General features: G+C 38.7%; 1 protein-coding gene across 1 annotated transcript; it reads right to left on the bottom strand.

The window, feature by feature from the left end:
* Positions 1–1,032: 1,032 nt before the first annotated feature.
* On the bottom strand, positions 1,033–11,047 carry anxa13 (annexin A13). The gene is made up of 11 exons (XM_084939712.1): positions 10,889–11,047; positions 6,732–6,807; positions 6,524–6,618; positions 6,261–6,431; positions 6,138–6,171; positions 4,522–4,601; positions 4,221–4,289; positions 4,031–4,132; positions 3,776–3,851; positions 3,375–3,487; positions 1,033–2,315 (listed from the first exon to the last, which is right to left on the bottom strand). The coding sequence occupies exons 1-11, from the start codon at positions 10,901–10,903 to the stop codon at positions 2,196–2,198; spliced, it is 951 nt and encodes a 316-aa protein (XP_084795838.1). The 5' UTR covers positions 10,904–11,047; the 3' UTR covers positions 1,033–2,195.
* Positions 11,048–12,348: the final 1,301 nt, after the last annotated feature.

Below are 12,348 nucleotides of genomic sequence, written 5' to 3' on the forward strand. Positions count from 1 at the left end.
ATGTAACCTGACACGCTCCTCGACATGTGCAAAAATGGGGGGGGGGGGGGGGGTAGAGGAAGAACATTATATATATATATAGTATATACATTGGGTGGATGGGCAGTAGTAGCAGCAAGCAGGTGAATTCTGTACATTAATAAGAATAGACATCTGACTATTTTACAGGATAGACAATATAAACAGATTTAAAATTAAAGGAATTTGAAATGTACATTGTGCCTGGGTTTAGAGTGTCTGGAAGAGAGTCCTGTCTCAGTCAGTTATAGATGATGTGAGAGGGCGGGTGTGTGTGTGTTTAGGGCCCGGATGGCTTGGGGATAGAAGTTCCTGCAGTGCAGAACTAGAATAGGAAATAATATTTATTCATGTTTGACATTATTTCTTGTGCATCTTTGCTGATTTTATGAAGGCCAAGTTAGGATAACCACATGTTGTAAGAGTTGTTTTTTGTTTTGTTTTCCAAGTGTGTATTTCTTTTCTTTTCCATCTTCCACAGAGAGAATTTTCTCTGGCTAGTGTTGTATGGTTCTGATCACCCCAAATTTATGTTCCAGTGTGAGTCAAAGAGTAGGTACTTGTCTGTGTCTGGGGTTTCTGGTAAATTTCATTACTGAGGCTTCCATCTTCCTCAGTGCACACAACAATAGTAACCTATTTTCTTTGGTTTTTATTTTTTATATCCACTGAGTTAATGTGTTTGTTAAGGTACAACAAATATTCTTACAATCTCAAAGATATTTTGAGGTTAATAAAAGAAAGCTCAACACTTACCTCCCAACTTGGTTAACTGTGTCCTTTACATGTGAACATTTCCCATTTTGATTTCCTAAATTAAATTACATTTACGTGCTGTTACCATATTTCCCACTGTCCTCGAAAGCAGCAAAGGGGTGGTGACAAACTTGAAGGTGGGGTCTCCTTTCACGTAACATAAAATGATAGTAAGACTTTTCCCATTCAGTGTAACATGTTCAGTGTTCACGTTCCAGGACATTTGGATTACTGAGGTATGAATAAAGTCAGACATGATGACATTAAAGGAAACTTTATTAGCAGTAAGACTAAAATTCTTTGGCTATATAGAAGCTAATAAGCAGGCTGATGCTGTGACTATCTCATGTGCTGTAAGTCATTTGAGTATCTTTTTGCAAAATGTTTATAATAGTGGTCACTCATAAGAATAAATCTCAGCTGCCATTAACGGACACATAAATGACACAGACATCAGATTCTCCACATGTTAAAAATCAACCTGAACATCACGATCAGATTTCTTTTCACACACCCTCTGGTCTATTCTAAGCAGTATGCTAAATAATGCTCCGTATTAAACACTCTTCTTTGTTAGTCATAAAATATATATAAAAAAAAAAAATACATGTATAACAAGGAGAGGTGTATTTGGATTTGTCAATTCCTTTTTTTGCAACTAAATATATATCAATATATAATTTATTTCAATGAGAAACTGATAAAATATATAACCGCTGCTGTGAGAACAGTTCAGATTCAAGTCCATTGCATTGCATAGCCTTCATAATGCCAGCTAATACTCCTTCAACTCGAAATTTCACATTTCTTCATTTAAAAGCACAAAGCCATGCTGACTGATTGCATTAGTTATAACAGGCACAGTTTGGGGCACGGAGAGTGAAAAAGGTCAAAAAAGTATTTGATCTAAAGAAGCATAATACTTACATGAAAGTCTTAATAGATTAGTGAATGCAAGAGAATCAGGTAGCGAAGTAAATACGGGTCTTATGTTTTTAACGTCATTATCTTATCAAGTCTTAACCCACCTGATCACAACACGCTCGATCTAATTGATTCAGTGTGACTACAGCTGGCTCCTGTTTGTGTTGTAGAAATCTTGGTGCTTTATACTCGCCACTATATAAATGCTGGTTAATTAAAGATTAAAAATTGACTAAGAAATGGGCAGTAATTGTGAGACACAGCTTCACTCACTGATAAGTTCTAAGTAAGAGAATCAAGGTCAGCGTCTGTGAAGGAGGTAAAATAGAGAGCCAACCACATTAACAGTAAGTCAGTTTGGACAAGACACGAGCCAAGTTAATTATTTAATCGCCCCACTACCCTCCTGCTCCGGTCACAATATCATACAGAGAGACCGAGTAAAGTTAGTTTGTTAACTAGACAACCCGCGTCCTTCCTGCCTGCCTCTCTGGCTTTCAGTGGCAGATAGCGAGAAGGAGGCGCTTAAAGTCACCGCTGCACTCGTCCCTCAGGGCGTCTTTAAGGGACACATCATACTTCTCCAGGTACATGTCTTTGATGGTCTCCAAATCATACTGTTGAAAAAAAGAGAACCACAAAATTAAATTAGCCTTTATGTCGAGCCTGCCAGAAGTCAACCCATGGGAATTTACCAAACATAATATGACGGAAATAATCAGTTTCAACTTGACCCTCTAGCAAATGTGGGGAAGACAAACTCATGTTTACAGTTTCACTCACACAGGCCTAGAGACAGGCCAGCGATTCCCTAGAAACCTCTGGTCATTAGGGAAAAATGTGTATTCCCCAACTGGTTAATTAGCAGTCACTATAAGTTACTGGGTGAAAGTGCTCGCAAAGACGGTGTGGCATTGACAACCTGGAGTTACTGGGAGTACTGCCCGGATAACATCTGGGAGTTGATTCTGAAATGGTGCTTCTATGCAAATTTCTGATAACCGCGGTGACCAAAGCAATCACATAGAAGTTTTAGTTGCAGCAACATATACCTGTTTTTGCAACCAGTTTTTACAAAGCTAGAGCCACCAGTCTTCTGCAACTACTTGCCAACCACTTTGGGAATACACATTTTTCTCTAGCAACCAGTGGTTACCATGAGGTTACTGACTTTAAATCTCAGTGAGTAGGGCTTATACATCAGTTTCACAGTGACTGTCAGAAACCTAAAGCAACTACTCATAATTTATCTAGAATACAAATTTTTCCATAGTGACAAAAGGTTGCCAGGCAGTTGCCAACTGGTCTCTAACCTACGTGACTGGGGCCTAAATCATTTACATTTTCTGGAGTAGATTTCTGATCCACATTCTGCACTTGTTTGAATTCTTTTTGATTTGCAGTTAAAAATGTCTTGTATACTGTACGTTTATATTTTAACATAAACCGGGGGACAGGATTTACCAGAGTTTGCCTGAAGATGGCAGTGAACAGTCTTATAAGTGACTTTAAAGTGTAAGAACATGCATACTGTAAAAACACATGTAATAATCGGGGAGCTGTTTAGTAATCGCAGTATGTTGTGAATGTTTTTAATCATCTTTTATCGTGTATTTTAGCTTGACAGTCTTTGGCCCCTTCTTATAAACAAGGTCATGCATCTTTAGCGGAATTACCTCGGAGCGACACACAATAATGCGAATCAGGGTGTCCTCATCAGTGCCTGCTCCTTTCATCGCTTTGTTCACACGTCTCGCAAAGTAAAGCTGGGGATTCTTGGCAACTCTTACTGTGAGGAGGAGGAAAGGGTTTCATTAAATTCCACAGCAGATTATGAACCATATGTTCCTGCAGCAACAATTTCTTTTTCTTCAATATGCTTATTAAACACCAAACTTTTATTTACATAGCACAATAGGAGTTTACCCAACGTACTTTCCTGTCATCTAGTATACAAAAAACTAGCAGTTTGCCATGTGATTTTGATGCTACCACTGCTTCTCTAATCTTCTAATCAAATCAAATCAAATCTAGAATCATAGATTTTAATATGGACAGCTTTCTAATTCATACTAACCGAGAGCAGTGTAGCATTTTTTCAGTGTCCCTCCAGTCTCGTTCTCAATGGCATCGAGGATTTCAGTTCCAGAGAGCTGTTGAGAGAGTATAACTAGCTGAGTTAAGCACTGTAAATGTCTTACAGAGTAACCTTTCACTTTCCACATACAAATATTTCTTATGTAGTGATTTGTTAGGAGGTGTCAGGAAACAGTGATGTGATATGTGCAAGCTGATATGCAATATCACTGCAGCAGCGGGCACAAATACCAACCTGCTCATATATCTTGAAGGTGGCCTGGAGCTGCAGGTAATTTCTGGTGGCCAGGATGTAGGTGAAAGTGGATTCGTCTGTCCCAAAACGGCTTTCACCAGCCTGCATCAGTTCAGCGAATATTAATGTTTTTCAGGGTCAATAAATCTGCCACGATGCCATTATGAATAATTTAAAAATGAAACTGTACCTCAAACAGGGCAATAGCATCTTGTTCAGCCAAATTCTCATCCACCTCATAACTCTCATCTCTGTTGCCCTGGAAGAAGACAATTAAGAGGACTTTGGTCCTTACTGAAGTCTATTTATCTGACTCACGCAACTTTATCTGGGCTCCGTTTTACTCGTGAGAGGCTGTCTGGATGTTGGCCAGTGTGTGTGTGTGTTCACAGGGCATGGTTTGGCGAAGGGAGAGTGAGCTCGATTTCAGTCCAGGGACAGATGGGAGGAATTTAGTTACACGAGTAGAGTAGAAACTCAGGGCCACTTACCTGCAAAAGAGCTGTGAGAAGGTTTCTAACATCCCCGCTCGTATCTCCCTCGATATCGGCTTCAAGATCACGTTCGTGCACTGCAAGAGTGACACCGAGAAAAGTCACAAAGCATGAGGACCACCAGATATTCTTTTACCATACGATACAAGTGTGTTGGTGTTTTCTGGATAGTATTTTATGTTAGTATATTCCTAGATTTCATCCACCGTTTTAGCCATTTCCTGCAACCATTCACCTATTCTCATTTCCTTGCTGTGCATAAAAGTGTACAGCAACAATCAGAAAACTAGTTACTAGTGTAAAGTGAAGTAGTGCAGTTAGCTGCTTAGTTAGCTTCACAAGTAATATTGGAAGCAGAGCACATGACTCAAGTAAATATTTTCACATACTTGGTCATAGTCCTGGTTAAATGGGGCAGCACTCTAAACTATTAGGACTGGGCACTGGAATGATGGCATCTTTCTAACAAGCTATTATTTATTCTTTATAGCTGAGGTGACCAACAGACCAATTACTAGACAAATCTAGTGGTCTTTCTAGATTTGTCTGACCATTTCTATTTTACTCTGTGCAACATTTGTCACAGTTATATTAACCTGCACAGCCTTTTCCTTTGTGTTTACACTCAATGTATGGAAACAGGAAGAGAACTTATTTAAAGATTTTCCAGCCAGCCTTTTTATTTTTGAATATAAACCTTCTTTTACTTGAAGTGAGAAAATAAGATTTTATTATTATTTTATTATAATTAATAAATTAATAATAAAAATTGTTGAAATACTGTTGAATTGTACTTTTGGTGTTTTATTTATCTCTTATGCTATTCATTATTGGCCCGTAAAGCATCAATAAAACATTTGATAACTATAACATGGTGCTTGACTACTATATGGAAGCTTGCTATTACATTTAATAATTTTCTCATTATACGTTTATTAGCAGTGTGCCCTGCATATGCTATTGTGCTAGCTTTATGCTGTCCCAAGTAAAACAACAATACCTAGCAAAGTCAGCAAAGTCATCGCTCACGTCTATAAAATGCAAGCTTTAGCTATCAGTGTGCTAACATAGCATATTAGCTAGTTCACCCGAAGAACAAGAACAAAGCATGTGCTATGCTAATAATCTGTTCAGCTAACCAGCATATCCACAGGCTGATTAAAAGCCATCAAACACATCAACCAAAGAATGTTCTAGTCATTCTAAATCCTAATAAAACAAACTCTTAAATAATCATACGCACTCTGTAGAAAATTACAACAACAAACTTATATTTAGAATATATTTTTGAAGAATGATGTAATTCCTTCCATGCATAATTATAAAAATAAAACTAAACAGAGGTTACTCTGTTCAAAACTCATAAGATTTCAGTGCCTATAACCACAGAGGATATAGCCAGCTATAGTGGTAAGTATAATCAACTCTCAGCGCCAGCACAATAATGAAAGGGAAGTGGAAACAGGATGGGCCTTGACTAAACAAAATGTGACATAGCACTAGAGACAAAAATAATAAGCTACTGTATGAGGTGTAGGTTGATGACTCACACTTAGTAATTTCATCAAAAGGAGAAGAGATTTAAAAACTGCTAAGTTGCTTATTGTACTAACCCTGAAAGTAGCATTCCTTGAACATGGCAATGTCCTGTTAAAAAAAAAGTAGGAAGTTAGACATTTCCTCTGAAATTGAATTGCAATATGATTGTCAATATAAATATATATTTTGCTAGTTACAGCATTTGTAGCGGTGCAGAGGAGCTCCACCAAGACGTCCTCATCAGTGCCTGGACCTTTCATTGCCTTCCTGAGCTCCTTCACAGCATAGATAACCGGCGGATCCAGCATGGCAAGGACAGCTTTCTCAAAGTTGCCTGACAGCTCTTTCTTCAACACATCCACCAATTCCTATCCCAGACAGACATGCTGATTTTAGCAGAAACATAGAAAAAAATGTTTCTTACACATTTGAAATGAGAAACTTGCCGAATGGCACTCACGTCATCATATTTTTCAAAATATGCCTGTTTAATTTCCTGACGCTGAGCTGAACTTCGGTTTGCCAGGATGTCAATAATAGCCTGCTCATCAGTTCCTGAAAAGAAGTCACAACAGATCAGATGCAGAGAAATCAGATGCATCCTTTTGAAGTTCAAGGAGACTAGTTTAATTAAATAATGTACCGTTTTCATCATATTCACAACCTACCTAACCCCTTGCAGGCTTTGCGAATGGCCTTGATGTCAGCAACAACATCAAAATCTTCATAGGGAAAAACTGTGGGCTGAGAAAACAAAAATAATAATGTTACATGCAGTAACTGTTATGGACACACACTGATTACAGCTAATCACTGTTTATGCAAGGATTTCTGATCGCAGGCAAGAGCAGCTGGCAGCTGGGGGAAGGGATGGTGCTCCTCGTTGAGGAATTCAGCAACTGAACTCTTTAAACAAACTTGGTGGAGGTCACATGAATGAAAGCAGTCAGTGAAGTGCAATCGAGGGACCAAAAGCAAGCTGAGAGGGGTTTCACAGAGAGAGAGAGAGAGAGAGAGAGAGAGAGAGAGAGAGAGAACAGTCTCCCATAGTAAAGATACAGTAGACTACATATATGGGCATGAATTTTATGGTATTTTCATATATACAGGTTCATACAACACCCCTAAAATAACATATACGATATTTTAGGGGTGAGGGGAAACATTGATACAGCCGAGTATCTTAATATTTTGTATGGCGATAGGAACGCTAAATATCGATATGTTATTAAACAAATTCAAATACTGGACACACTTCGCTCGACAGGACAGCAACCTTCCTGCATCTACAAAAAACCTCTGCCTAATGGGAGGCAACCTTTCTGCAGTCACAATCTGCCTGGGACAGACGTAGAAAGATTGTCGTAGGCCTGTATTACTCTCTAATCTAAAATTGCAGACAATGCCAACATGTTGCCATCAGTCTGAATGAGTCTTTGTCAATAAGCCCAACTCAAGGGTCTGATCTCACCTGGCTCCCAGCCATACTTGCCAACCTTGAGACCTCAGAATTAGGGAGACATTCAAAAAGGGGGGGGGGTATACATATACATATATTTACAAAAAAAACCTTTAATTTTGCAGTGTTTATTTATCGGATAAAATAAGTTAAATGTCACCGTTATTATTGTCCGGCGGGCCTGGCCTTCGCGGTCTAAGTGGGCCGGGTCCTCCGAAAGCCGGGTAGACCGGAAGTGAGCAACTGTGAAATTGGACGGTCTAACCTTCTTCTGTTTGACGTTTATTCAGCTGTGTGGAAACCCTCCCGAGGGATTAATAAAGTTTTATTTAATCTAATCTAATCTAATAACTTTAAACTCAGCCAAACCGATTTACTCACGAACAAATAAGACACTGAAAAAAGCCAAACAATAACATGTTTAAGTTATCTAAGTGACTTATATGTCATGTTTAATGTGCCGGGAGTTTGCTGTTCTCATCGGCTCAGATATTTGAAGTTTACACAGCTACATTCTCGCCTGAAAATATGTTAAAAGTTTATTTTGCGACCCAGAAAAAGTAATAAGAGTAATATAAAAACTAAGTAGCTGCAGTAGTAGTAGCCATTGTTGGAAACTGGAATTGGCTGGGCCAGTGTGGGATATGGTTTTTCAATTTTGTTGTCCGGGTGGAAAATCGAGAGAAATTCAGGAGAATGGTGGCTCCGGGAGATTTTTGGGAGGGGCATTGACATTCAGGATTCTCCCGGAAAAATCGGGAGGGTTGGCATATATGCTCCCAGCTGGTTTTATTCTGGTTATATTCCTATAGAACAGCGGTCCCCAACCCCCGGGCCTCGGACCGGTACCGGTCCGTGAGTCGTTTGGTACAGGGCCGCGAGAGTTGAGGCTCAGGTGTGAAATGTATGGTTTTCAGGGTTTTTATCGGTTTTCAGCGTTATTTTGTTATCGTTTTTATCGTTTACTCGGTTTTCCTGGGTCTTTTCACCTGTGTTATGAATAAATTTTCTTTTTTTCGGTACCGGTACTAGTTTTATTTTGTTGTATTTATCCGCGACACCTTAAAGGCCGGTCCATGAAAATATTGTCGGGCATAACCCGGTCCGTGGCGCAAAAAAGGTTGGAGACCGCTGCTATAGAATACAAAGGTTTCTGAGCACAAAGGTAACAAATGTGAATTTCTGTCTGTGTAGACAACGTCAGATATGGGATTTTTGATGATTTATGACATTATGACATTTCATTGGTGTATTGTCAAAAAAATGTAATAACTGGCTTGACACCATTTAATTGCAGACTGATAGCAGACTGACTCCATCTTATGGCAGCATTTATGGCAGGTTTTACTGATAGGGGCTGGCATGTTGTTTTTGCTCATTTCTAAGCAAAAAAATAACTTAAGTGAGATAACTGTATACTGGATAAAACAGATACTGACAAAGTTTAACTTTGAGGACCCCTTCCTGTGCCCCCTTCCCTTGTTTAGTTTCAGCTGATCTCCTGACTGATCCTCATTTCAAATTTAACACCACGGGTGCTCAAGCTTTCAGCTGTGCCGCACCTTGTTTCTGAACTCATTATCGCTACACTTTTATCAGCTTGAGTCTTTGACAGAGTTCAAATCTCAGCTCAAAACTCATCTGTTTTCATTTTCACATCAGTGATAATCATCCTGATTTTTGTGTTGTAAGGTGACCTTGAGTGTTTTGAAAGGCACAAACAAAAAAAATAATTATTATTAATAATAATTAATAATAATAATTTGCAGTTAAATCACAATATAATTGCAATGAGTTTTACAATACTCAGCAAATCTTAAAATGTGAAGTCAAGATCTTCAAAATCGACTGAAATTTCCAGCCCCATACATGGACGAGCCAAATAGCTTCTGGGGAAATTTTTTATGGTCAGACGAGACAAAGACTGAACTATTTTGGTTACAATGACAAGAGGAGTAAAGATGAGACTTTCAAACCTTAGACCACTGTACCAGCTGTAACGCATGGTGGTGGTAGCATCATGCGCTGGGGCTGTTTTGCTGCCTGTGGTGCTGCTACATTGCACAAAGTGGATGGAATAATAAAGGTGGAGAATTTTGAATTCTTCAACTTCACCTCAAATCAACTTCTAACAAAATATCAGGCGGAGTCTATGGATGTATTAGAGCCTGTATACTTACATATAAAATAAATAAATATGAAACAAATCTCCTTTGCAAGTATCCTTATAACTGGACCTTATTCTGCCTATTCTTCTTTCTGCATTTTAATCAGTCCAGTTATTTTTCTTTTCCCAGTTAAAATATATCAATAGCATTTTTAAAGGAACTTTGCCAAAAACTTCTCACAGAAATTTTCTTTCTGCCTTAAAATGTTTGACATATTATAGGTTCACAAGTTATTCACAACAATGTGCAAAGCCATATTACCTATAGCAGTATATAAGGAAGCATCTGAAAGACATCTCCTGGACTATTCTGCTCTGCCCTTCTATAATATTAAATATGACTAATATTGAAAAGTCCCTGATTTCCAGATGAGGTTTTAAAGTCGAGGTCTTTTGCAGTGGATAGAATATGTTTTCATTGAGATAAGCCTTTGTGGATTCAGAAAATATATTGTACTTGTTTTTTTGTTAGTTTTTTTTACATTTCAGGCTGGAAAATGCAGCCAGGAAGTGGTTAGTATGGTTAGTACGTTTTCAGTGGTCGAGTGTTGACAAAAACAATTTATCTCACGCTCTTCTCTCTACAACCAGCGCTGAATCATTAAAAGTATAGCTGTAGTATTTGCTCACTCAAATAAAAAGAGTAGTGTCAACCATTTGTACTGATGAATAACATGGTGATAGGACAGGATCCACAGCCTCCCGTGAAATCCTTTCATTGCGCACAGTCGAACTCATTAAAGAAAAAAAGAATTAGTGTAACGGGACCGTGATGAAATTCCGCAAAGGAGTGGCCCTATTCTTTGCATAAACCCCGATACGGCGTCTCCCAGACGGTGTCATTTGCAACGTTTACGCCGCTCGAACCTTAAAGAAACAGAGCTAACTGAGAATCTATATTCACAGCTCTTTATCTCGTCAGTGTAGTCGCAATAATAGAGGTTCCGTATGATGAAATGGGTTGCGCGTAAAGCCTTAAAAGTGGAGGGCGGCTCGCATTATACGGACTAAAATGATGCAAATAAAACGTGTTTTAAACTCCTACAAAGACATAATCCAGCCGTCATTCCTGGCGGTGGTCGAACCTAAAGTATGACTCATACAGACTTAAACCAGCGAAGCCAAGAGATTTATTTTTTTTTAATCTAGCCTTTAATCAGTGTTTTTCTCAGAGAGATTAGGAGGAGAATGACGCCTACTTGACAGTTGCCCATTTTCGTGGAGATGATCCGTCAGCAGCGCCTGATCTCTTGTTGAACTGGCAGCCTTTGGGTGGGTTTGGGGGATATTTGACCTCTTCTGACCAAACTGCGACTCAGCTGCACATACTGGAATGTGACGTCACCGCGGAGCACAGCGTGGCCCGGTTACGTGCGCAGTGAACGTCCACAGCCCTTCCCCCGGTTTCTGTCTGACTTAATCATGCTTACTGTAAAGATCCACTCCAGACATGTTGCGTTATATAAGAACATATTAGTAATTCTTCCGATTAAATAGTTTAATTAGTCAATATACAAATATTTTTAATAGTCGGTATGAAGATATGGTGCACAAACGAGGATTTTATTACACAGCAACCAGGAGCGTGTACTGAAGGGAGGCATAGGGCACCAACCCCCCCCCCCATATTGATTATATGGTCATTATTTATAGTGAAGTTACTCTTCCCCCTCACTTCATGATTAGCTCCTGATCATTTACCATTATCAAAAATATTAAAAAAATTAGTATGAATATACTTTTTTCTCTTAATGCCCCTTCAAGTTGGGGACAGTGTGCATGTTAAACACATTTATAGTACTTGGTCATATACAAATGCATAACAAACACCAATTAGGAGTGTCATTAAATCAGAAGTTAACTTTACAATTATAATGGTCTAATGCTAGGGTTTAAACGTAGCCCAGAAGTCAAAGCCATCCCACCAAAGTCGAGTTAATTAATAACTCAAATCAGTAAAATGCATTGTTTTTTTCCCTTTTCCTCTTGTGATACCAGAATTACAACAAAAATAATGAAAATCTGTGTGGATCACAAAGAAGAAATATTGTTTAGTTATATAAAAACAACATTGCATTTGAACATTTTGTACTTTTTGCAGATCCACTGTCATATATGCATACCATACATTGATATGAATGGATACATTAGATGAGAACATTTTGAGAATCCATGTTGTCCCATATAACAGGAGGCAGCGAGGTGATTTAGATAATATATGGATTCCCTGTGGCCCTCCTGTACAATAATACAGACCCCCCCAGAAAAGATCGTCATGGATCAGTCCACTCCCTTTACAAGACTTTGTAGTAGATATAATAAATCACTGGGTAATGATTATTAGATCGCCATCAGTAACTCAGATACTAACCACACCTGATGTGACTGCTTCTGATCAGTACAAATTAGTCAGACTTAATAAGTCATTCTACCAGATCCCAAAGGTGCTCAATTAGATTGAGATCTGGTGACTGTGGATGTCACTTAAGTGCAGTGAACTCATTGTCATGTTCAAGAAACCAGGTGGAGATGATCTTTGTTTTGTGACATGGTTCATTATCCTACTGGAAGCAGCCATCAAAAAATGGGTGGTCATAAAGGGATGGACACAGTCATCAACAACACTCAGGAGTCAGGTGGGGTGTAGTGTTTAAAGATT

The sequence above is a fragment of the Perissodus microlepis genome, chromosome 9 (assembly GCF_051167445.1).
Source record: "Perissodus microlepis isolate ML-2025 ecotype Zambia chromosome 9, ASM5116744v1, whole genome shotgun sequence".
Classification (NCBI taxonomy): domain Eukaryota; kingdom Metazoa; phylum Chordata; class Actinopteri; order Cichliformes; family Cichlidae; genus Perissodus; species Perissodus microlepis.